Source organism: Neoarius graeffei, chromosome 20, assembly GCF_027579695.1.
Source record: "Neoarius graeffei isolate fNeoGra1 chromosome 20, fNeoGra1.pri, whole genome shotgun sequence".
NCBI classification, from domain to species: domain Eukaryota; kingdom Metazoa; phylum Chordata; class Actinopteri; order Siluriformes; family Ariidae; genus Neoarius; species Neoarius graeffei.
The window spans coordinates 32,966,263-32,992,463 of NC_083588.1; the positions used below are offsets into that span (position 1 = coordinate 32,966,263).

Genomic DNA, 26,201 nt, shown 5'->3' on the forward strand with positions numbered 1-26,201 from the left:
GTTGGCGTCGTCTTGAAGTGACATCGACAAACTACCTTCCACCTTACTTCCTCCGTTCAAGAGAAGCAGCATGTGCGGCAGTGTTGCCAGATTGGGCGGTTTCCCGCCCAATTGGGCGGTTTTAAGTGCATTTTGGCAGGTTCTGAACATATTTTGGGCTGTGAAACGTCAGCAGTATCTGGCAACATATTTTTTTACTTAATACAATTAATGGATGCCAACGTTTTTGCCAAAATGGTATTTTATTTTCCATTGTTTAGGCAGCTTCAGCATCATAACTGTGAGATTCTGTTCAAATAGGTTTTTTTTCCTTCTATGAAGCCCGAGCCATTTATTTTATTAGTTTATAATTATTGTTTAATTTAGTCTTCAGGAGAGACTGCCTGCACACAGTACTAGTATTAATAGTTTTTTTTTTCTTACATGAAAGCTGAGGCATTTATATTATATTTTAAGGTAACTTCATGTTGTGCTGTGAGGTTCTTTGCACTTTAACTTTTGAACCAACAGGTGCATTTGGATAAGTAAAGCCTATTTTTCTGCATTTTTGTAGTCCTGGTAATCTTTTATATTGGTAAAGTTGTTTATAGGACCATTTCTCAGTGTCTTTGTTTTTTAATCAATAGTTTTTCAGTAATAACTTAATATTTAACATATCACTCAATTTTAAACAACCCCCACAATTCAACCGGACACGCCCCCCAATGGGCTGCCCCCATAGTCTCCAAAATTTCTGTGGGAAACACTGAAAATGTGTCTATCAAAGCTGGATCATGTGATTCACAATGGGCGTATTCTGATACTTTGGTATGGACCTGCCACTGCCTACCATCAAAAGACCTGTAAACACTGACACAGAGCAGGCCTTGTACCATGACACAGAGCAGTAGAGGATAGAAAAGGCTGGAACATAATCAACTTGAGTCAACATAGTCCAATTTGTAAGTAAAGTGAATGAGCCTCACCCTAGCTGTGTGGATTGAAGAGTGTCACTGTCTCTGCTGTGTTCACACTGCTCTTCTTCATCTCTTCCTCTCTCCTCCTCATCCTCTCTATCTGTCACCTGCAGCATCGACATTCATTCCACTGCGAACTCAAAACGTCCTGGAAAAGAAACAAACAATCCCATTTATTTCTTGAGCATCTGAGATCTGAGGAACTCAAGTGTATAAATGTTCTGATCAGCTAGCTGAGTGCTACTGTAATAACGCCACTTCCTGCAGGACTGGAGCCCTCTGAACCACAGGTTAGATACTTCACATATATATTTTGAAACAGGCCCGAGTGTATATTGCATATTATATATTTTGGATTATTCTTATTTTTATTCTATTTATTATATAACTACTTTTGTCCTTTTTTATTCTTCTATCTTACCTGTTCAAGCACCAACCATCATAGCACATTCCTTGTATATGACAACGGACTTGGCAATAAACCTGATTCTGGTTCTGATTCTGAGTGTAGCTCCTACTCACTAAACAATTCCCAGTCCACAATTACCTCATGTTTCCCTTATTCTCATAAAACCTCCATGATGTCAGATATAATCCATTATCAAGCTCGCGACTGACCGCTGACGTCACTACCTGCCATCATTACAACTGCCAATAACGAACTTCTTCACTGTTTATATCTCGGTTATGGCTTTATAACGCCACGGACATCAAACCCGAAGGATTTTTTTTTTTAAAAGCTTATCGTGACTGTTAGCACTTATGAAGACCTGCTTTATATTTGCGAACGGCTTTACTCATGACCGTTTTAGCGGCATTTTGACTTCTTAGGAACAACAGTTTGAATTTTGTTTTAGTTCCGGCGCACAAAGGCTTCCAAAAGAGTCCTGCTTTAAATATTTTAACCGACGAAAATGTTCAAATATTTAATCTTATAAAAGTGATAGGTAATATAAGCTAATAAATATATTTAAAATATTTGGGTTATTATCGTACCATCAGTCCTTTTGCTACGGATAGTCCTTCCTAAAAAAAAAAACAAAAAACCGCAGTACCTTTATTTTGAAAAATTCCAAGCCTGACTTTCAAACGCTGTTCCAATTCTAGTGCACTACGTAGGGTGTAAACTTATGGCTTCTACGCCTTATTTAGTGTACTCTAGGTTCAATTGCAAGTTGTTTGGAAACTGGCCTAAGTGTCCATTTTGAGAAAATGTCATAGTTGCTGGTTTTGCGTCGCGACCTCCAGGTTAGTAAAGTGAGTGTACGCTTCTGTTTTAAATACGTTTATGTGAATTAAAACTGTATACAGCGAGTTTTATTAGTTCTCTTATGTATATTTTTGTTCAATACGTACAGGTGAGTAAAACCGGGTTTTATAACTTAGGCCCACTTTACACGGGGACGGTCTGAAACAAAAACGCAAAAGTCCGTTTTCGTTCTCACTCTTTTTTCCGCGTCTACACGACCGTTTTCAAGGAGGAAATCTGCGTCTATACGGTGACGCATAAATGTGTGGAATTCAATTGGATGTTGTAATAGAGTGTGCCGAGCAGATGGAGTAGTCAGTCAGAATGATGAGCAAAACAAGGAAAATTCTTGTACAAAAATAGTTTTCTTTTTATTCTTAAGCCAGCAGTTAACACAAACAGGACAAACAAAAAAAACACTGATGACAAAACCAAACAAACAAAAAAATTCTGGGACAAAATGCCCACGCAAGCTAGGCTACTCTGGCATTACTCACACAGAGCTCAAGTCACGCGTCCTCTCCCTGCCGAGGCCATCTCCTGAATGTTATGTTATGAAGGGGTTTAAGGACGCGCCCAATGAGAATTGATATGGCGTCCTGTAAATGTTTGGTTTATCTTATTAAAATACTAAATATTTAATCCAGTACCACTCAAGAGTTTGACAAGTTTATATACATATATATATATATATATATATATATATATATATATATATATATATACACTTTTAAATTAAAATATTTTTTTCAACAATAAATTTATATACATCATTATAGAACATTGGTTGAGACAAAATACTATATACAGAAATATTTAACCCTTCTTCGTTTAACTTTAATATAATTTGTTGGTGGAAGTTAACATATTTGACACAATCAAGAAGAACATGTTGTACATTTTCTAAGACTCCACAAGTATCACATAAACCATTTTCTTGTTTTTTAAACAAGATCATGTTATTGAAAAGGCATTTGCCAAACCTCAAACGAGTAAAAGTTGTTTGTACCACTTTATTTTTATTAGCACATTTAACTTTGAATGAAACTTCTGGTTCTATAGAATGATAAAATCTACCTTTATCACTAGAATCCCAACGATCTTGCCATTTAACAAGACAAACATCTTCAATTAGTTTTGCCACATCAACATAGTATGGGAAAATAATATCCAAATAGTTTTTATTCAAAGCTTTTTTAGCTGCCAGATCAACAATATCATTTCCTCTTATGCCAACATGAGAAGGAATCCAACAAAAGATTATTTCAACTCCCATATTAGACAATTGGTAAAATAGATAACGGAAATCCCTAAAGTCAAAGTTTTTGAAATCATCATCTGAATTAATAGCTTGTAAGACGGATAAGGAATCTGAGAAAATAACACATCTTAAAGGAGGTTTGTTAATTAAAACTTCCAAAGCCTTATTTATTGCAATCATTTCAGCTTTGAAAACAGATCCATTACCAATTTTGAAAGATTGTCAACTTTAAAGCAGGAATATGAAATGCTGCTGCACATTTTTCATCAGCTTTAGATCCATCAGTATAAATTTCTAAACTTCCAAAATATTTTCTCATGTGTTCCCTCGATAAATATTTCATAACATGAATATTATCAGACTTCTTATTTAACTTTTCTTTTAGCTCAAGGTCCACTTCAGGAGATGGATATTCCCAAAAAGGAAAACTGTCAACTAGGGGAATAGTTTCTGGTTTTGGAAAACCATTAACAAGATGTCCAACTTTAGATAGAATAGGTCTAAAATTGACATATTTATATCACAATTTTGTTCTTCAGTACAACAAGAGGTAGTAGGATGATTAACCAAAGACCGGTATTTTAGAGCACACTTTGCCTGTTTGAGTTCTCTTCGAAGGTCCAGAGGCATCACCCCACAATCTACTTCTAATGCAGCAATAGGGGTCCATCTTAAAGCTCCAGTACATATTCTGAGACATTGATTTTGTATAACATCTAAAGACCTTTTCCTAGTTATACATGCAGTATCATAAATTTCACAACCATAGTCTAAACAAGATAACACAATTGCCTTATACACTAATACCATTGATTCTTTATCGGATCCCCATCTACTGCCTGATATTGCTTTTAATAAATTACAACGTTTCCTACATTTACCTAATAAATAATCAACATGAGTTTTCCAATTGAGGCGAGAATCAAAATGTAGACCCAAAAATTTTACAGATTTATCATTTTTTAAATTCTTATTATTGTATTTCAAGAGAACCTTCTTTGAACCTCCACGTTGAAATAAAACAACAGAAGATTTGGTTTCAGAAATTTTAAAACCCCACTTATTACACCAATCTTGAATATAATCCAAAGCAGATTGAATTTTTCTTTGAAGAAATTCAGTATTACTACCAGATTTCCAAATAGCTGTGTCATCAGCAAAGATGGAAAAAGATACATTTGAAGGATATAAATCATTAATTGCAACTAGAAATAAGAAAGGACTGATCACACTTCCCTGCGGAACTCCATTTTGCACTTCAACAGAAGAAGAAAGTTCAGCATCTCCTCTAACTTTGATGTAACGATCAGTAAGAAAAGAGGATATCCAATTGAAGATATTACCAGAGAAACCCATTTTATGAAGTTTAAAGAGGATACCTTTTCTCCATGCCATATCATAAGCTTTCTCAATATCTAAGAACACAGCCAAGACTTTATGACCTCTGCCAAAACTTTTAATTATATTATCACTCAATCTTAAAAGATGATCCAATGTATTTCTTTTCTGTCGAAAGCCAGATTGATTATAATTAAATAAATTATGCTTTTCACAAAACCAATTTAGTCTGGCGACAATCATTTTTCCATTAATTTACAGAAATTTGATGTTAAAGCAATAGGTCTATAAGAAGCAGGATCTGAACTCGGTTTTCCTGGTTTAAGAATAGGCACAACTATAGCCTCCTTCCAACAAGAGGGAACCACTCCATATTTCCAAGATATATTAAAAAATTCTACTATAAATTTCTGAGAAAAAGAAGACATATTTCTAAACATTTGATAACATAGTTCTTCACCTCCAGGAGAAGAGTTTTTGCACTTCTTTAAAGCCCTTCGAAACTCAGACAAGGAAAATACAGTATTATAAGATGAATCATCATTAGATCTAAATGAAAAAACATTTTCATTTTCTTTCTCAAAAGACTGTTTGTTTTTTAAAAGTATCAGTATAATTTTCATCACTACTAACTTTAGCAAAATGAGAAACTAACACTTCTACCTTTTGTGCATTACCATTTGTAAAAGAACCATCATTTTTTCTAAATTCTGGGATTTTTAAATTTTTTCCTACATTATCCAGATTTTTCAAAACTTTCCAAATTTTAGATAGCCTTGATCTTTCATTCAAAGTAGAACAAATGAATGCCAATGATTTCTTTTAGCTTCTTTAATAATTTGTAGCCATAGCCCTTTTACATTTGAAATTTATATAATCATTTGAATTAAAACTATGCATTGCATTGCGTTTTGCAATATTTCTATCATTAACAGCTTGTTGGCATTCATCATTCCAAAAGCCTTTATTTCTTTTACCAACACCTTTAGATCTAGGAATACTAGATATTGCAGCAGAATGAATAGCTTCTATTATTTTTATTGTTAATTCATTAACATCTGAATATCAAGATCAATAGATTGAAAATTTTCATCACAAAGTTTAGAAAACTTGTCCCAATCAGCCTTTTTAAAAATCCATCTAGGAATACCTAATTTTTCATATGGAACTAAACACTTAATTTCCATTGAAATACAATTATGATCACTACCTCCATCAAAATTAGTTACTTCCCAATTAGATAGACAGGCTATATTAGGAGAAGCAAAAGATAAATCAATATGTGAAACTCCTGTATTATAAATTCTGGTAGGGGAACCTGTATTAAGACAAACAGTATCACAATTATCCAATACTCCCTCAATTATTCTGCCTCTAAGATCAGAAAAAGGACTTCCCCAAAGAACACTTTTAGCATTGAAATCACCACAAATGATAGTTTTCTAAATTCAAGATAGTATTCATGTCTTCAACACTCAACGGAAAAGATGGAGAACAATAAACATTTACCACATTTAATAATACCTAAAGAAGTATTGATTTTAACAGAGATTGCTTCACAATTAAGATTAAGAGTTTGGAAAGATGAAAAAGAAATATCTTTACGAATCAAGAAAGCTAAACCTCTATTTGTATCTGCAAATAGTACTGTATAATTATCAAAAGTAGCTATTTTATTTTTAATTAATGATTCTTGAAGACATATCAAATCAGGGAGACTATCTAAAGAATTAAGATACTGTTTGAATTCTAGAGTTTTATTAAGGAAACTATTACAATTCCATTGCAATATATGTAAACCATTGTTCATTATGTATTTTTGGTAGTTTTATTTTCATTTGTTTTAGAAAGTTCAGTTGTTTTTCCAATTCCGAGAGATGTTAAAATTTCATCTCTATTCAAGTGAAGGTCTAATAACTCATTTAAATTGGCAACCATTTGAGTTACAAAGAAAGTTCTGCTAGTCATTGTACTCTTCATCTCTGAGAAAGTTGTAAATATCTTAAAAAGCAGGATGGCCAAGTCCTTTGCTTTAATGAAATTATTATCTTCTTGGGGATTGACATTTTGTTTATCCTGTTTATTTGGGGAAGCATCAGGTTTAGAAGTTTCTATTTGTGTTTTTCTGACACTTCTGACTGCTTCAGCATAAGACATCTTTTGGACAGACTTAATTTTGATAATTTCTTTGGCCTCCAAAAACGATTTACACTCAGTTGAACTAGCTTCATGAGAGCCCCTGCAATTTGGGCATTTCAACTGTTCATGGCATTCCTCTACATTATGATTTAGCCCACATTTTTTACATCTTTTGATGGAGTTGCAACTATTTGCAGTATGACCAAATCTTTGACAGTTGTAGCACCTAATGGGTCGAGGAATGTACTCCTTTACTTTGAATTGTAAATAGCCAAATTTCAAAAATTCTGATAATGATTTTTCTTTCATTTTTATCATAATTGTTGGTATTGGGTTCTCACCCTTTTTGAATCTGGAAACTTGGGTTATTGTCAAATCTTTGTTACATTCCTTAAATCCCTCTAATAGTTCTTCCTCTGACAAGCCAGGGTCCACCCCATGTATCACCCCCCTGATCTCATTGTACTCTTCCAGTTTACTTACATTGACATCATCTCATCTCATTATCTCTAGCCGCTTTATCCTTCTACAGGGTTGCAGGCAAGCTGGAGCCTATCCCAGCTGACTACAGGCGAAAGGCGGGGTACACCCTGGACAAGTCGCCAGGTCATCACAGGGCTGACACATAGACACAGACAACCATTCACACTCACATTCACACCTACGGTCAATTTAGAGTCACCAGTTAACCTAACCTGCATGTCTTTGGACTGTGGGGGAAACCGGAGCACCCGGAGGAAACCCACGCAGACACGGGGCTCGGGGAGAACATGCAAACTCCACACAGAAAGGCCCTCGCCGGCCCCGGGGCTCGAACCCAGGACCTTCTTGCTGTGAGGCGACAGCGCTAACCACTACACCACCGTGCCGCCCACATTGACATCAATATTAGTCAATTTTTTCAGGCTTGTTATAGAGGTCAGTTTATTTTCTGGTATTTGCACCTTAACTTTTTTCCCTATTGGAGAAATTTCAATATTTTCTCCAATTCTTTTACTAAGATGTTGCCAAATTTTATATGGGTTGACCTTAGCTAGATTGATTGTTGGATCTGTGGCACTAAGTACCACAGTTACCGTGGAATCAGTTCTCATGTTTTTACAATTGTTTTCTATTTCCTCAGTTTCTAATTCATTGCAAGATCTTTTTGCCATTTACTCTTATTTGGTACTGCAACAAATAGATAGTAAACAAACACTTAGCTTTTTGGAAAAGTCAATGTGTATCCAAAAGTATCCCTCTTATCCATTTCTCAACAGCAGCCCGGGTGTGTCTCTAAAGCGGCTTCACTAGCAAACCCTCCTCCCAGTCTGCGCCAAACTACCAACAAAACCACCCCATCTCCTGAATGAACAGTGCAGCGCATATTTAAAAGACTACATCACAGTCTTAACACAATTAAAATCAATCAACACATCTAGACAGATTTTAACAGTTCTAAACATTTTCATTGCATGCATTACACTCCTACAACAATGCGCAGACCTTAAATATTACAACAAACACTTGCGTAAGATTTTTAGACCATTTCTCTCCGCTCTAATGAGCTGCTTTCCCGCGCATCGCGGAAGAAACCTTGAAAAGCGGTTTCAGACCTGCATTCTGCTTTGGTCCCGCACCCGGAAGACTACAGCAGGTAAATGGCTACAAACATTTCTGGCTGATGTTAGATAAACTCTAGCAGAAAAGGATTCAGATGTTAAACGTGCGCACTTAATGAATCTTTACACTCTATTGTTTATAGTGAAAACTAATAAATGCTTGCGCTGTTTAAACCTGTGTCGCGTCTTTTACTATGAACACGTATCAAACATTTCAGGTTTACATATCTAAAAGTTGTAACAAATGTACCCGTAACAAAACATACTTGTAAAGCCCCCATTACCAAACCCACAACAAACATACAACACAGATTGTATTTGGAATGTCTTTGCAACTGTGGTTTAGTCCATTGCACTTGACCATTGAAACATGACCAGCGGGAGGAACCGCTGTTTAGTGACAGACGCATTGCGCTCTGTCACAGATGTGCATGCCAGGCGGTGCTGTGAAAGACCTCCGCTATGTCTGCACGCATGCGCAACGTCTTCCGTCTTGTCTGATCTGCACATCTGCGCCGCGAAAGCTTTGACTACTCTGGCTATGGTAAGTAAGAAAGTAAGTAAAAAAGTAAGAGCATGCTATACCCGCCTCTGTTCATTAACGGTATATGTGCAGATTCGGTATAGATGTTCGAAGGACTCCTGGACGTTTATTAAAGTTGCCAGAGCAGCTTGAAGGTCCGTTGGATCGATGCAGACATGCTCTTACTTTTTTACTTACTTTCTTACTTCCCGGGCTGGCATGTACAGTATATGACATGTATGACGTAAACGCGTACCCGACGTGAGCAGATCCGAGCAGAGTTTCGTGTATTAGGTAGTTTAGACGGATATGCAACGGGAGCTGTTTTTAACTTATCCACTTTGGAAGGCGTTTTCAATTTTTTCCGTTTTTCAGCCTCGGAAACGCCGTCCCCGTGTAGACGAAAGGCACTTCCGATAAAATATTTAGTCGTTTTTACCCGACAGCGTCCTCGTGTAAACGGTCCCCAGTGTAATATTTTGTCCTCAGTGTTGACCGACAGGAAAACGCACAAGCCTCATTTAGTTAACTTTAGCTTGTGAAACTGCAGATTAGTTTATGATGTTGTAGTGAGACTGCATAACACACGCTATTATTTAAATAAGCTTTTTGGAAGAATGATTAGCGATCGTCACATTTGATCAGCTGGATGCCTGCAGCTTGGAATTAATCAGAGTTCACAGATAAACAAACAGAAGCCATGCAGAGCAAAAGGAAAATGTATAAACTCGGAAAGCGTGTTGGTCAGTGTTTCCCAGACACACGCACGGTTCACCTGAGCTCCCAGCACACACACTGGGTATTTAGGGTTCTTCAAGGAAAAGTCCACCCTGAAACTTTTTTTTTTTTAATAATATATGTATATTTAGTTAGAGGTTATGTAAGTTAGACGCTGTCTACCTTACTGATGTCACAGTGCCATTACTAAGACAGTTACAATGTCATTATTTAAAGCTAGGCTAGGTAACTTTGGAGAAACCAGCAGCTAGGTTTTGAAAGTATCCACCCGAAAAATCCCACCTCCTTCCAAAGCCACTCCTCCAAAACACATGAACGCACACTGCCTGACTACTTTTCCACCAAAGCAGTTCCAGGGCTGGTTCGGGGCCAGTGCTTAGGCCAAGTTTACATTAGACCGTATCTGTCTCATTTTCTTCGCGGATGCACTGTCCGTTTACATTAAACCGCCGGGAAACGGGAATCCGCCAGGGTCCACATATTCAATCCAGATCGTGTCTGGTCCGGTGCTGTGTAAACATTGAGAATACGCGGATACGTTGTGCTGAGCTCTAGCTGGCGTCGTCATTGGACAACGTCACTGTGACATCCACCTTCCTGATTCGCTGGCGTTGGTCATGTGACGCGACTGCTGAAAAACGGCGTGGACTTCCGCCTTGTATCACCTTTCATTAAAGAGTATAAAAGTATGAAAATACTGCAAATACTGATGCAAATACTGCCCATTGTGTAGTTATGATTGTTTTTAGGCTTGCCATCCTTCCACTTGCAAGTGGTAAGTGACGCGCATGCCCGATATGCACTGAGATCTCACACACACAGCGGCTCAGTCCCGAATCACTGCTCGTGCGCTTCACTCACGCGCTCTGTGAGCTGCGCAGGGCCGGAGTGCGCACCCTCCAGAGGGCACTCGCTGTTCAGGGCGGAGTGATTTGGAGTGCAGGATGCCTGCGGAGCCGAGCGTATCCGTGTATTGGCGTTGCTGTGTGCACACGAATCGTGTATTGGCGTTGCTGTGTGCATGCTAATCGTTTTAAAAACGTTAATCTGATGATCCGCTGATACGGTCTAATGTAAACCCCACCTTAGTTTGGAACCGGGTTTTCTGTTTCCACTGACAAAGAACTGGCTCTGGGGCCAGAAAAACTGGTTCCAGGCTAGCACCAACTCTCTGCTGGGCCAGAGGAAAGAACCGCTTGCGTCAGCGTGGGGGTGGAGTTGTTAAGACCAACAACAATAACAAGACCATGAAAGATCGCCATTTTTAAGTGACGAGAAGCAGCAGCTGTACAAACGTGAAGTAATTTATTATTGTTGTTGCTGCTGCTGCTGCTTCTTCTGCGTTGTTTTTGCTTCGATATTCGCGCCAAGGTTTACGCAAATGTAGCGACGTAATTGACACCTACAGCGACCTAACTGACGTATACAGCGACGTAATGACGTGGCTTCCCTTAGCACCACGAGCTATGGAAAAGCAAACTGGTTCTCAGCTGGCTCGCAAGTTGAATGAGTTGTGAACCAGCACTGGCCCCGAACCAGCCCTGGAACTGATTTGGTGGAAAAGGGGTACTAGAGAGAGTGAAAGGAGGGAGGAAAATAGCACATCTCATTCGCATGTAATGCTACGGTCACACTACAGCTCACGATGCTTTGTGATGGGTTATCGATGAAAATGAGGTGTTTGGTGGCAATGCTTCCCTGAGCTTCAGGAAGTATTCCCAAACCCATCTGCAAGTATTTGCTGCTTAGTTTGCCAACAAAAACATCACCAACACATTTCAATGCATGCATTGAAATTTTTCACAAGGTTTTTGGCCACTCACGAGGCAGAGGTGGAGTCACGGCCAAAAAAAAACAAACCCAAAAAACTTGCATAGCTCGGAGAACATTCGCTGTGCATTGCACGATTGGTGCCGATGCTACCAGTTTTTCGTCACCAAGTATTCGCAAACCCATCACGAGCTGTAATGTGACTGTAGCCTAAGAAAACACTTTATCATAATGAATGTAAACAACAGAGATGACTATTGTTAGTTTGCAGCTGCCAAGTTAGCATGTTAGTAATAGCCAGCTTTAGTAATATATCTGCTTAGCCTTGTGGAAGTTTCTGACTATGCCAATGAATGCACAGACAGGTAGGTAGGCCTGAATAGGTCTAGAATGTCAAGAAATCTAACAAAAATGCTTCTAAAATAAATTGCCCACCCTTGCTTTAATGGAACAAAAATGTTCAACGATCTCAAACATACAGGGTTTTTTATTTAGCTTTTGAAAAACAAAAGAACTGCAGCTTCTTTTTGTATTCATCATCTCCCACTGAAGTATTAATGCAGAAGTAGTGGTGAGAGTAAACATCGGACTCCAAGCTCCAGAATGCAGTGTGGTTAGAGGATGGAACCGTGCGGAGTTCAAACAGAGATTTGGTTTGGAAAGTCTTGATTGTGAAAGTTAACATGAAAGTTAAAACCTTAACTTTTTAGATGAGATGAGAGAGCAGGACAGACTAAAGCTCTGCTACATTGCTTTCTTTAGGTAAAGATTAAGCAAGGACTCAGTCCCACCTGTACCAATGAGCAGTCCAATGGCATTGTGGGGAATATAGGAAAGCATTTATCAAAGTGAAACTGGACCTATTGATATAAGTTTAAAGAAAAGTCAGCTAAGCATTTCATAGCAAATTAAAACTTGGATGCTAATGAAGGTTGTTATTATTATTATTATTATTATACACTGAATTGTGGGTGGATTTTTCCTTTAGGTGCTCAAGGTTTCTCAGCCTTAGAGTTTTAAGTTTTCTCTTATTGAAAGCTTGACATTTAATTCATGAGCTGAATTGGGTGTGACTTGGGAGAAGAAGTGGGAAACTCTAGGATGTCTCTTGCCATTGCCATACGCATCATCTCAATATGGTTTATGCATTAACATGTTTTATTTCATAGAGCTGTAGATCAGTATACAGTCAACTTTAGTATATGATCTTCCAGGCCTTGTACCCTAAGACTTTACTGAAAAATATTTTCTAAGGACAACTACTGCGACAATTCTGTCTGGCTGGAGGCTTCATGTAAGCCATGTCTGCACAAAAGGCATTGATATGAATAAAACGAGTTATGCAGATAGACTCTCAAACTTTACTACTGTAATATTGTTTTATTAAAAAGTACTCAACCCTTTTATTATGTATATTACACAGTATTTACAGAATTTTTTCTTGTTTCTAAATAGGCATGGAGGATGAAACGCAGGAAGACATTTTGGGTCAATTTAAAGAAAGGCGGCTCGGGGTATGGGGTCTGTTGCAGCTGACGGTGGGGACAGGACTGGCAGTCTATGCCATGTGGGCAGGGATTCTGATGCCTGGGTTTCGCAGAGTGCCTCTGAAACTACAGGTTAGTTGATGAGAGCAGCTGCACAAACAAAATGAAAGTCAGTACAGTAAGTCATTAATGAACATTGATTGCTATTTGTGTTCATTTAGGTGCCTTATATACCAGCCAGTAAACGACAAGTGGGCAATGTTATGACTCTGCTGAAGGGCCGCTCTGGAAGTCTTGCTGACTTGGGCTCAGGAGATGGTAGGATTGTAAGTGATTATCTTTTTTAAATTTGTAATCATGCTTGTTGATGATTACATTGCTCAAGTGCAGCTGTGCCTGCAGTGTTTCCCACACATTGACGAGACTATGGCAGCCCGCCATAGTCTAATTTGGGCCGCCATAGTCTCAGTCCGCGCCCGCCCGTACGCACGGCGACACTGGCGCACCCGGCCTGACATTGTGTGCGTTGCCTATCTGAGACAGCGTGAGGAGACAACTCTGATAAGCTACATCCTGTCTGCATCTACATGTTAAGTTTATACAACTTTTATGTAGCCTTTGACACGATTAAGAAAGTGACATTTAGGCTACGCTATTGTGCTTTATAGGCGTATGGAGAGCACATTGATCAGACCCTTCAGGATTTCGCGATGTTGCGATTTACAACTTCAACGCAAATTCAACCAATTCCCACGAATTCAGGGCAGTGTTGCAATTATATCCAATCACCGCAACCTTCCCGCAAATTTGACCAATCGTTGACGTCGTCTTGAGGTGACGTCGACAAACTACCTTCCGCCTTACTTCCGTGTATACGTTCAAGAGAAGCAGCATGTGTGCAGTGTTGCCAGATTGGGCGGTTTTAAGTGCATTTTGGCGGGTTTTGAACATATTTTGGGCTGGAAAACGTCAGCAATATCTGGCAACACTACATGTGCGAGTCAGTGTTTATGTAGGCTTAAATTCTGTTACTGAAAGTGTTATGTTTACAGTGAAGGACTGTGCACTTTACATTATTTTTTTTACTTAATACAAGAAATTAATGGATGCCAACGTTTTTGCCAAAATGGTATTTTATTTTCCATTGTTTAGGCAGCTTCAGCATCATACTGAGATTCTGTTCAAATTTGTTTTTTTTTTCTTCTATGAAGCCTGAGCCATTTATTTTATTAGTTTATAATTATTGTTTAATTTAGTCTTCAGGAGAGACTGCCTGCACACAGTACTAGTATTAATAGTTTTTTTTTCTTACATGAAAGCTGAGACATTTATATTATATTTTAAGGTAACTTCAAGTTGTACTGTGAGGTTCTATGCACTTTAACTTTTGAACCAACAGGTGCATTTGGATAAGTAAAGCCTATTTTTCTGCATTTTTGTAGTCCTGGTAATCTTTTGTATTGGTAAAGTTGTTTATAGGACCATTTCTCAGTGTCTTTGTTTTTTAATCAATAGTTTTTCAGTAATAACTTTTAATATTTAAAATATCACTCAATTTTAATCACAAAAAGAGAAAATCGCAACAATTTCTCGCAACTTTCACTTCCTCCCGCAATGTAATCACAACAAAAACCTAAAAAACACCGCAACTTTCATCGCAATTTTTTGGAAAACCCCCCGCAACATCAGACATTTTAGCCCGCAACAGTCACAAAAAAGGCCCTCGAAATCCTGGGGGGACTGATTGGTGGATGACGTTAAGTGTATTGTTTCAGTAAAATTACTTTGTCCATTTCGTACTGGCAAACCTACCTTTTCTGTAAGGCAACAGTAGGCTATTTTGAGGCAATATTAGTTAGCCCTACGTAGTTATCTAATTCGTCAAATTAACTTTATCCTACCAGGATCAGGTCGTTTCCAAATTCACCGGCGAAGTGCTTCCCGCTTAACATTATGTGCACAGTCTATCCAAGTGATGGAGACGTGAAGTGACAGCAATGATAAACTAATCTAGGTCTGCATGTACATGTTAAAAGGGAAAAGTAGTCTATTCTAACAGAGCAAACTTCGATGCCACTTTTGAGAATTAGTGCTAGTAGCCTTAACGCGATTTGTTACTGGTGAGACGGAAGACATTAAATTATTTTTAGCCTTTTCTAATAGGCTACCTTCTAAAGGTGAAGCTATTAGGCCACATAATTAAGGGAATGTAATGTTAGTTACCTACTTAATTAAATTAACTTCTTGACTCGAATTTGATCGTTTTCAAATTTACTGATGAGTGTTTCTCCACTAACGTAGGCCTTAATGCAACGCGTTGAATGTCAGGTGACGATGTCAGCCTTATTGTAGACGCTACAGCTGTAACAGAAAATCTCCGATCCTTATTAAACTGATGCTAAATTTTTGTTAATTCAGATCATGAGCATTTTGAATTATTTCAAAAAGAGGGATTGAAATTCACCTCAGGATGAAGAGGTAGTGACTGAGGTAGGCCTAACATCAACTGCTTGCTGTCTTTGTCAGAATGTCAAATTGGTATAACACTCCTAGCAAGTGAGTGCGATGAATGGGGGCAGATATACCCATTACTCAGCCACTTAGCAGCGATTGCCCTTGTTGTGCCGGTGTCGAGCGTGAATTGTGAAAGAGACTTTTCCACAATGAACAGGGTAAGGACATCTGCAGGCAAACCAGTGATGTGAATTTCAATTTACATTTACCCATTGTTTTTATGCTCAAATCCCACCTAAGTTCAATCTCACTTTCACTTAATTAAATATTTCAGAGTGAGCTCTACAATCACATGACTCATTGTAGTAAGTTGTTTGCCATTTTAGGTCAAAACAGACCTTCGTAACAGACTGCAAGGAGAGTACCTGGCCACCTGCTTAAGGATTTCCATTAACGGGCCACAACCAGAAGATATAAGTTATGAAAGGGCACTCGAACTCTTTCTCAAAGCCAAGAAAAATCAAATGCACAAGTGCAGGGTGTGGTCTTTGTAAATAGGGCAGGCATTTGTCAGGGTCACTTTTGACATACAGCAGAGCTAGAAGTCCTTGTTTTGTAGGACTTTTTGTAGGAGTTCAGGGTGTGAAGTATTGTAGGATTTTTGGTTTGGTTTGGTTGCTATCTGTAATATGTTCTTCTTGTAGGACTGCCCTCTGTAGCAACATGCTAAAATAAAATACAAGGTGCATAACCAATACCAACGAATCTGTTCTTTGTTAGTCTTAGTTTAGTAGTGTTAGTAGGCTAAACAACCCCCCGCGCACCCCTGCAATTCAACCGGACACGCGCGCCACGCGCTAAACAACCCCCCGCGCACCCCTGCAATTCAACCGGACACGCGCGCCACGCGCTAAACAACCCCCCGCGCACCCCTGCAATTCAACCGGACACGCGCGCCACGCGCTAAACAACCCCCCATGCACCTCTGCAATTCAACCGGACACCCCACCCCCCCATGGGCTGCCCCCATAGTCTCCAAAATTTCTGGCCTGGTATTAAGGTTTTCTTTTTTACTTTTTAGTGTACTTTCTCAAGGATGGCTATACTTGCAGTGAAATTTTCTCTACACTTACAAGTGAAATACAGTATAATACAATGAGCATTTGAGTGTTAAAAGAGCAGTTTTTAATATTTAGAGCCCTCTGCTGCCTGCAAGGTGAATTGCATGTGCAGAGGCCTGAGCGGCTACTGAACCTTTTCTCCTATAGACCCTTTTCAGTCACGTGACCTTCGTAAACGCGACCACCATTTTGGACATGTAGCGGACTTCGGCTCGAATTGGTTTGAATGCGAGGAAGGCGACAAACGGAGAACATGCAAGAAAAAGGAGCGAGATGCAGAAAACACCTTCGCTATCCAGCGACGTAGGGCATTTACAGGGCGAGCAGAGGGAGAAATAACAACAGTAATGACACATTAGCAACGCCGTACAGAAATAACGGTTTATGGCACAGACCCTTTCGGTTCTTGCTCATCTAGCTGCTACAATGACTGCTTAGACTGCAACAATAATACCTAACACACATTTAAGTATCCATCATAAAGACGTGAAACTCGTCGAGTGACGAGTGTGTTCACTGATAAGCTAACACAATCTAAAAGTAGACATACCATCACACTGCCCTGGTGCTGTGTACAGTTTACCTTCTATGGTTTGTGCACTCACTATTTGCCATTACTTTCTCCAACCGTTGTTACAGATTATAGGGAACGGCCTGGATTTAAGAGACAAATACATGTTCCTCTTGTTTTGAACACTTATTTGTAGGCAGTGCTTAATTTGTAAAGTGGGAGGTCCCGGAGCGCAGAGGATGAGCGGCTCCGGTGCGGAAAAAGAGGGGGGCGCGGTGCTGCATGTTTTGTAATAACACTGCAAATTAAGTTCATCTGCAGATATTTTGTGGATGTCGTTTCATGAGAGAAATCACCAACAAGACAGATATCAAAATCGGACATTAACACTAAATAAACTTGCATTTTTTTATTTAATTATTTGTTTGTTTGTTTTTTGTTACATAGTCAAAAGAGGTGTCGGATCACCGGATCCAGTGTAAATAGCTGCCGGAGCCAACGCCCGAGGTTCCGGAGCGTGCTCCGGCTTGCTCCCCCTCAAATTAAGCGCTGTTTGTAGGACACTGCCTCTGATCTGTCCTACAGTCTACCAACAGCAAAGGAACACAACGCTAGCTAATGTCGTTAGCTAATAGCTACTACAGAAGAACAAAGAGGTTACAATGGGTTATTTTAGCCTATTTAGTTACACACTTGCCGGCACAGAATGTTAACAGCAATGTAATGCCTTTTCTGGCTAATTTTATTTGTCTTACCTCCAACAAAGTGGTCACTACACAAGCGTTGGTATGCCGAGGGCTGCCAATCTGTTAATGGCCGCTATCCATCTTCTCCGTCAGGATCTGATAAAATGATAAACCTTGCCTTGTTTGTTGATGGTTACTACATCCAGGTGCACAACAATATAGTGGCATGATGGAAGTCTTGCTGAAAATAAACACTTTCTTTGCTGCCGTTCCTCAATGTTGGCTGTGGTAAACTACTGGTAGTACATGTCCAAAATGGCAGCCGCGTTTGTCGTGACGTCACGTGAAAAGGGTCCATAGTGAAATTCAAACGTTCATGCAATATTTTGGACTGAAATTGCAGTACAGCAACAACAGCAGATAAAAGCGAGTAGCTTAGCAATAAGGAATAACTCTAATGTTGATTGCCTTCTCAAAACAGGGATTAGTATGGTCAATGTTAGAAGCCCTTTTTTTACACATAGTCTAATACAGTACTGGCATAAAGAAGGTATCTCAATATTCCGACTTTAGTGATTTACACTGAACTAAATAGAGCTGGCAGGAAGCTGCGCTTGTGTGTGGGTTTTTTTTTTTTTTAAACACATTGTGTGTTGTGAATGTGAGGGTGATGTATCTACATGTCAGAAATATGAACACCCTGAGCATACCGGCCTTGCTTTCTAAACAGTGGCGGGTGAACTGAGTGTTGAAGTGCTTTTCTTGGTCTCACACATTTATACCACTCTTCAGACACAAAGTCAAAGTGAACTTTGTCATTCAGACCATACAAGAAGTCATGCACAGCAGAATGAAATTGTCTCTCCTAGCTCCATGTGCAGTGAAGGATATAACTGACATAAATAAACAAACGGAGACCTACTAAATAAATATTGCACCTGTTATTTCAGGACTTATTGCACAATGTGACAAAAAACAACGCAAACAAGCAAAGTTACTACGCATCATATGGAACATGTAAGCATGTCCTTTTAAAATAAGTCACTTTTTTTTTTTCTTTTTTTTAAAGGAAGGCCTATGTAAAACATACTTGTTTCCTTTTGCTGAGCAGGCTTTTCAAGAAAAAGTCTGTCGCACAGAAAACTGTACTTGTAAATTTGGGGGGCGGCAAGGAAGAGACAAGTGAAGAAACTTGTGCAAGCCATATGTTTGTAGATCAGAAATATGTTGAGGACAAAGTGAAGCGAAGTGATTTGAGGCAGAAAAGTGTGTGGACCTTAGACGCTGTAGATGGAGACAGTTGAATTTGCCCTGGTCTCAGAAAGAATGTCAGTGTCAAAAACGTCACACCCCTGTTCCACCACGCCGGCTGTCCCTTTTACACAGACGTCAATTTCGGTCATAGGCAGAACAATACAGACTTCCGTTCCGCATTCCATTTTATACAGAACATGAGGCGGAATAAAGGCGTAAGAATCCCACCTTGAACAGGCTGTGTAAAAGGGGCTATAGATTCAGATTCAGAATATTTGTCATTGTCACAAAAAAAAGAACAACGAAATTTCATTTGGAGCATCCATACAGCAGAGTTGATAAAGTGCAAACCCATAAATAAATACATACCCCCCTAAGTAACCCAGTGTAAGCATTTGACCCAGTATTACATCAGTACAACAAAAAAACAGCATAGCAAATAGCAGCATAAGTTCAAGTCATCAATGCTGATAAAGTGCAGAGCAGGGACATTCAGACAGATACCTGAGTATTATGACATTGTATAAACAGTGTAAAAAACCAGATCAGTGCCATTATAGTGTTATAACGTTATTGTCTGGGGGGGGGTCAGGGGAGAGAGAGTAGTGACAACTGCAACAATGCAAACCAGTTCAATGATATTAATTAGTGGTTGTGGATGTGGCAGAGTTCAGTAGCCTCACAGCTTGTGGATACAGGCTATTGGCCAGTCTGGATTTTCTGGCCTGTATGGACCTGTATCTTCTCCCTAAGGGCAGCAGGTGGAAGAGGTGATGAGCAGGGTGGTGCTGATCCCGCAGGATGTTGCGCACTCTTCTCAGACAGCGAGTGGAGTAGATGGTGCTGATCTCTGGGAGAGTCGTTCCAATGATTCTCCCAGCAGCTTTCACCACCCGCTGAAGTGCCTGCTGGTCGGCCTTAGTGCAGCTGGAGATCTACACTAGAAATCTATGTGTCGGCACACTACTGATGGCACAGTTGTAAAAGTTCACCATCAGAGGTCTGGGGATATTAGCGCTCCTCAGCTTCCTCAGGTAACAGAGCCGCTGTTGTGCTTTTCCCACGGCTGTGGAAATGTAAGTGCCCCAGGATAGGTCCTCAGTCGCTGTTACCCCCAGGAACTTGAAACTCCTCACCCTCTCTACCACATCGTTGCCTATGGAGAGAGGTAGGTGGTCAGTGTGTCCTTTCCTGTGAAAGTCCACGACTATCTCCTTGGTCTTCTTGATGTTTAAGGCCAAGTTATTGTTGTGGCACCACGACTCCGGGTGTTGTACCTCTCTCCTGTAGTTTGTCTCATCGTCATTAGTAATAAGTCCGAGAACCGTGGTGTCGTCAGCGAACTTGACGATGAGATTGGACGAGGAGGAGGCAGAGCAGTCGTTTGTAAACAGAGTGTAGAGCAAAGGGCTCAGCACACACCCTTGAGGGGCCCGGGTGTTAATGACAAGGGTGGAGGAGGTGTTCTTACCCACTCTGACACTCTTGCCCCTTTTCCACCAAAGGAGTTCCAGGGCTGGTTCAGGGCCAGTGCTTAGTTTGGAACCAGGTTTTCTGTTTCCACTGACAAAGAACTGGCTCTAGGGCCAGAAAAACCGGTTCCAGGCTAGCACCAACTCGCCATTTTTAAGCGACGAGAAGCCACAGCTGTACAAATGCGAAGTAATTTATTATTATTATTGTTGTTGCTGCTGCTGCTTCTTCCGTGTTGTTTTTGCTTCGATACTCGCGCCAAGGTTTAAGCAAACGTAGCGACGTAACTGATGTATACAGCGAAGTAATGACGTGGCACTGCGAGCTATGGAAAAGCAAACTGGTTCTCAGCTGGCTCGCAAGTTGAACGAGTTGTGAACCAGCACCAGCACTGGCCCCGAACCAGCCCTGGAACTGATTTGGTGAAAAAGGGGTACATGTGTGCGATTTGTTAGAAAGTCCACAATCCAATTGCACAGGGTGGTGCTGAGTCCCAGCTGGTGGAGTTTGGACCGGAGTTTGAACGGCCGGATGGTATTAAAAGCCGAACTATAGTCCACAAAGAGGAGCCGTGCATAGGTGTTCTTATGCTCCAGGTGCTCCAGCAGTGTGTGCAGCACCGTGGCAATGGCGTCCTCAGTTGACCGGTTCTCTCTTACCCCTTTTCCACCAAATCAGTTCCAGGGCTGGTTCGGGGCCAGTGCTGGTGCTGGTTCACAACTCGTTCAACTTGCGAGCCAGCTGAGAACCAGTTTGCTTTTCCATAGCTTGCGGTGCTAAGGGAAGCCACATCAGTTACGTCGCTGTATACGTCAGTTATGTCGCTACGTTTGCATAAACCTTGGCGTGAATATCGAAGCAAAAACAACACGGAAGAAGCTGCAGCAACAACAATAATAATAATAATAATGGATGACTTCATGTTTGTACAGCTGCTGCTTCTCGTCGCTTAAAAATGGCGACCTTTCGCGGTCTTATTGTTGTTGGTCTTAACAACTCCGCCGCTGACGTAAGCGGTTCTTTCCTCTGGCCCAGCAGAGAGTTTGTACTAGCCTGGAACCGGTTTTTCTGGCCCAGAGCCAGTTCTTTGTCAGTGGAAACAGAAAACCCGGTTCCAAACTAAGCACTGGCCCTGAACCAGCCCTGGAACTGCTTTGGTGGAAAAGGGGCATCTGTAGGCAAATTGGTGTGGATCCAGTGTTGGTGGTAAGGCGGCTTTGATGTGTTTAATGACCAGTCTCTCCAGGCATTTGGCGGGAATGGAAGTGAGTGCCACAGGTCTGTAGTCGTTAAGACATGTGACATTGGACTGTTTTGGGAGGGGGACAATGGTGGCTGCTTTGAAACAGGCTGGAACCAGAGAACAGGACAGCGAGGTGTTGAGGATGGAGGTGAAGACGTCCGCCAGCTCCGCAACACAGTCTTTAAGCACCCGGCCCAGCACTCCATCTGGTCCGGACGCCTTCCTGGTGTTAATGCTGCGGAACACACATCTCACCTCATGCGTGCTCAGGACTGGAGCAGGGTTGGTCGAGGGGAGGGGGCGCAGGACAGGATCGGTGTTGTCCCTATCAAAACAGGCGTAAAAGAGGTTTAAATCCTCAGCCAAGGTGGGACTGTCAGCTGAGGGTGGTGGTGTTTTCCTCTTGTAGTCCGTGATGGGCCTGAAGCCCTCCCAGACCTGCCTTGGGTTTGTGGTGGTGTCAAACCTGGCCTCAATACGCCTCCTGTGATGGTGTTTGGCAGTATTGATGCCTCTCTTCAGGTTGGCCCTGGCAGCACTGTACGCCTCCTGGTCCCCAGAGTGAAACGCAGAGTCTCTAGCTCGGATAAGCTGTTTTACTCCATGTGTCATCCATGGTGGTGTATTGGGGAACACACGGAATTGCCTCCAGCAGGTGACATTGTCCACACAGAAGCAGATGTAATCTAAAAACAGTGGAGGTGTAATTGTCCAGTGAAACACGATTGTCAGTGTCCTGCTCTTTGAATACATCCCAGTCTGTGTGGTGGAAACAATCCTGGAGCATAGGAACTGCGTCCACCGGCCATGTTCTCACAGTTTTGGTTGTGATCCCAGCGAAAGATTTAACCAAGGACTGTTTCTCTGTGATCACTGATCTATTGAACCAATGCTGCTATAAATTCATTTAAAAGTTGAGAAAGGGGACTTTACACTGTTCAGTGTGTGCTGCCATGTTGATTTGATATCACTCTGTAAATGGGGAAGGCACTGGTAGTTAAGAAGACTACTCCTAGTTGGCAAGTTTAAATTTCAACTTGAGGAGGCGCTTCATGGTGGTGTAGTGGTTAACACTGTCACATCACAGCAAAAAGGTTCTGGGTTCAAGCCCAGCAGCCGATGGGGGCTTTTCTGTGTGGAGTTTGCATGTTCTCCCGTGCCGGCGTGGGTTTCCTCCGGGTGCTCTGGTTTCCCCCACAATCCAAAGACGTGGTTAGGTTAACGTGAGACGGCCTTGGGCTGAAGTGCCCAAGAGTGGCGGTGCACACATACGCAGCGGCTTTGCTCTCCAATGATGAACTAAACTTCGTTGTACATTTGTGCAGTGACACAGGCATTCTATTCAATGGTTTTTAGCAGTTGTAGGCGGGGAATTACAAATTGCACCCTCATCTTGAACACTGCATGTGTGTGTGTTCATGAAAAGAGGAAGTGTTCTGAGAACAGGGCTCATTTCTAGGCTGGAAAAATGGAGGCCTGAAATGAAGCTGTCAAATCCATTGCACGTCAGTATTGTAAATTGCAGCAGGTTCACGCCATTGCAGGTTTGCTTTCATACTGACAAATTTCTTATGAACTGCTAGACAAATGCATCAATTTGCACGAGTTTTGCAGAATGCACAAGTTTAGCAAAGAGGAGATAGATTTTATTGTTCTGATGTATTGACAAAAATCTAACAATTTGTTTTTTTGCTTAGTGGTACAAGTGAAACCTTTCAGTTAATTCTGTTTGCTATACAAAAATGATTTCATTGTTTTTGAGTTGAAGTCATTTCTGTTTGAATGCCTTCTTCACTCTGTGAATTGAGAAGATATTCTGTCTCAACTGCACACCACAAAATTACTTGAGACTTGAAACAGGAAATAATGTGGTGGAAGTTCAGTCAAGTTCAACCAATAACATTATTTGCCATTAAGCCTTCAAAGCAGATAACTTTTTAATATACTCTCCATATTCCTCTAACTGCAATAAGGTTTTTCATACAGCAAGGAAAAGGAGAGACAGCATTTATAGACACAGCATTTATAGACACTTCAGTACAGTGAAGTTCTTTCCTTTGCATATACTGGTATTGTGACGGAGTGCCTGTCACTACATTTGAGTATGTGCTCTGACTGCCATACCAATGAGCCTGGCTCTTTGATGTTGTAGTCAGGGTGCAGGTTTGGCATCCTGTAGACCTGGGTTCAAGGCAGGATAAGGTAACTGTTCTCTCGCTGCACTACAAGCATGTTAACATTTCTGGAGCACAGAGGGTCCAACAGTTGAGGCTTGATGGTGCTAGGGTTCAAACTCAAAACTTTCTGTGCAGTTTCCCAAAAGCATCACAGCACAAAGATCATCATTAAATGGTAAAGCAAGCAGCCCAATGAATGCTCTCTTGCCAAGTTAAGACACTCTTAGCATGAAGGGGCTTTTTGGGAAACCCACCTCTGATCAGTTGGCCAAAACCTGAACCGTTCACTTTTTACTACTATACATGTGCTTCATGGTGTTTCCATTCTTGCTGTGCACATGATGTATATAAATTCACATTAACTACTGCATTATTATTATTATTATTATTATTATTATTATTATTATGCGTGTGTTTGTAGGTCTTGGAAGCAAGCCGACAGGGTTTCTCTCCTGCTGTAGGCTATGAATTGAACCCATGGCTCCTCTGGCTCGCAAGATTTCATGCGTGGAGAGCTGGCTATTATGGGAAAGTCTCTTACCAGAGGGATGACCTGTGGAAGGTGGGGGTGTTTGACTGTCCAGGGCACAAAAGAATCTCATTTCTGTTTCTGCTGTAGAGGATTTTTTTTTTTTTAAGAAATTTTATTTTTATGTTACAGGTTAATCTTTCGGGCTATGAGAACATCACAGTGTTTTTGGCTCCAAGTGTGGTAAGTGATTTGATTTAGTGATTTTCATAGACCCTGTGTGTGTACACAGGGGGACACATGGCTATAAACAAAAATATTTGCATCAAGTGTTTTACTGAAAGCATCATCTTCCTTCAGCTCACACTTTTGCAAAAGAAGTTACTAGCTGAGCTCCCTGAAGATGCCATGATTGTTGCTGGACGTTTTCCCTTCCCTGATTGGACGCCATGCAGGATAGAAGGGGACAGTGTGGACAGAGCCTGGGCCTACCACGTACAAGCTCTCCGAAAACACCATCTGTCATCCAAGGACAGCAGTTCACCAGAGCAAACCAGCTGATCCAGGCGTCATGTGACCTTATTTTTAAAACAAACGGGGACATTCCAGTGCTAATCTTTGTGATTTTTTTTTTTTTTAAAGTATGGTTTTACTTGAGTTTTGTTTCTGCAAAAGGAATGTTGTATACTAATGTCCCTTTCACTATTGCATACTGTACGCACATGCTTCTACCAGTACTGTATTCAGTGTGTTTAGGATGATGCAGGATGCCATACACGCTTGTTGATCTTCTGGTCATGTGACTTGGGTGGTGGTGGTGGTGGTATCTACATCCACACTCAATGGTCTGTTGATTATGTACTCCTAAATTCTGCTAGTGCCTGCTTCCCTTTTAGCAGCGCCACACACTAAAATGTCACTTCCTGTCAGTGTTTACTTTGTGCAAATAGCATGTGGCTAGCATGTATTATAGTGGTCAGTAGCCACTGTTGATTGGTGTACAGAGAGACTAACAAATTGTGGATAGTGTGAGAGGCTGTAGTCACTGAGCACCTGTATAAAGATGTACATGATAAAATGTCCAGTGAATGAAATGTATGTATAAACTAAGTAGATCTAATAAAGTAGCCACTGAATGAATTATATACAAGTGTAATTTTCCAGTATTTAGCTAACAGGAAATATACAATACATTTGTGTGATCATATAGATAGGGACACAGTACTCGGGTATTTCAAGCAGATTTACTGCTAAACCTTTGTGTACCGGAACTGTTCCTTTGGTGAGATGCGTAGAAAGCCCAAATCTGCGTTTTTCAAAATCACTTTGTGCGCACGTGCATGCGTGTGAGGTCTTTTTGAAGCACACTGGTTACTTCCTGCTTCTCTATATGACCTAATTCATTTCACACATGCTTAACAAAAAATAAATTAATGTATTTGATTCCTCTTTATATTTTGTTCTTGTATAGCTTTCATAATTATAGATATTGTCATGTGTACATTTTTTTGTGAATGTTTAGATTGTATCAGAGGAAACTGAGTAAAAGGAGAATGTCTACATTGTGACATGTTCATGCATGAGGCTGATTGAAATACGGCGATCACTGTGATGTAAAGATAAAGCTACCTCATCAGTCCCCTAATCCACTGGATCAGCATATCTGTAGTAGGAGCTTGTATCGAACAGGTCTAGTAAATTATTTCAGAAATGAGGATTCAACTTGTTAATTACCTTAATGGCCATCCCTG

The 26,201-nt window shown here is 40.6% G+C and overlaps 2 protein-coding genes across 7 annotated transcripts in view; one reads left to right on the plus strand and one right to left on the minus strand.

Annotated features, from left to right (window-relative positions):
- Positions 1–2,743, minus strand: part of fbxw9 (F-box and WD repeat domain containing 9) — a 45,224-nt gene extending 42,481 nt beyond the window's left edge. For 2 of the 4 annotated variants that reach the window (XM_060901517.1, XM_060901514.1), the window contains exons 1-2: positions 1,378–1,781; positions 966–1,104 (exon numbers count right to left, since the gene is read on the minus strand). In XM_060901517.1, the coding sequence (XP_060757500.1) occupies positions 966–1,078 (113 nt within the window). In that variant the 5' untranslated portion in view covers positions 1,079–1,104; positions 1,378–1,781. Of the gene's footprint in view, positions 1–965; positions 1,105–1,377; positions 1,782–2,702 lie in introns of those variants that run through there. The other 2 variants (XM_060901515.1, XM_060901516.1) reach the window with 2 other exon arrangements.
- On the plus strand, positions 839–25,600 carry antkmt (adenine nucleotide translocase lysine methyltransferase). 3 transcript variants are annotated; one of them, XM_060901520.1, is made up of 7 exons: positions 839–941; positions 1,070–1,246; positions 13,031–13,194; positions 13,284–13,388; positions 24,403–24,543; positions 24,643–24,693; positions 24,811–25,600. In XM_060901520.1, exons 3-7 carry the CDS (start codon positions 13,033–13,035, stop codon positions 25,009–25,011), a joined length of 660 nt encoding a protein of 219 aa, XP_060757503.1. In that variant the 5' UTR covers positions 839–941; positions 1,070–1,246; positions 13,031–13,032; the 3' UTR covers positions 25,012–25,600. The 3 variants fall into 3 exon arrangements, with proteins under 3 accessions (XP_060757503.1, XP_060757502.1, XP_060757501.1); XM_060901519.1 differs by lacking the exons at positions 839–941; positions 1,070–1,246 and adding an exon at positions 2,110–2,204; XM_060901518.1 differs by lacking the exons at positions 839–941; positions 1,070–1,246 and adding an exon at positions 2,122–2,213.
- Positions 25,601–26,201: the final 601 nt, after the last annotated feature.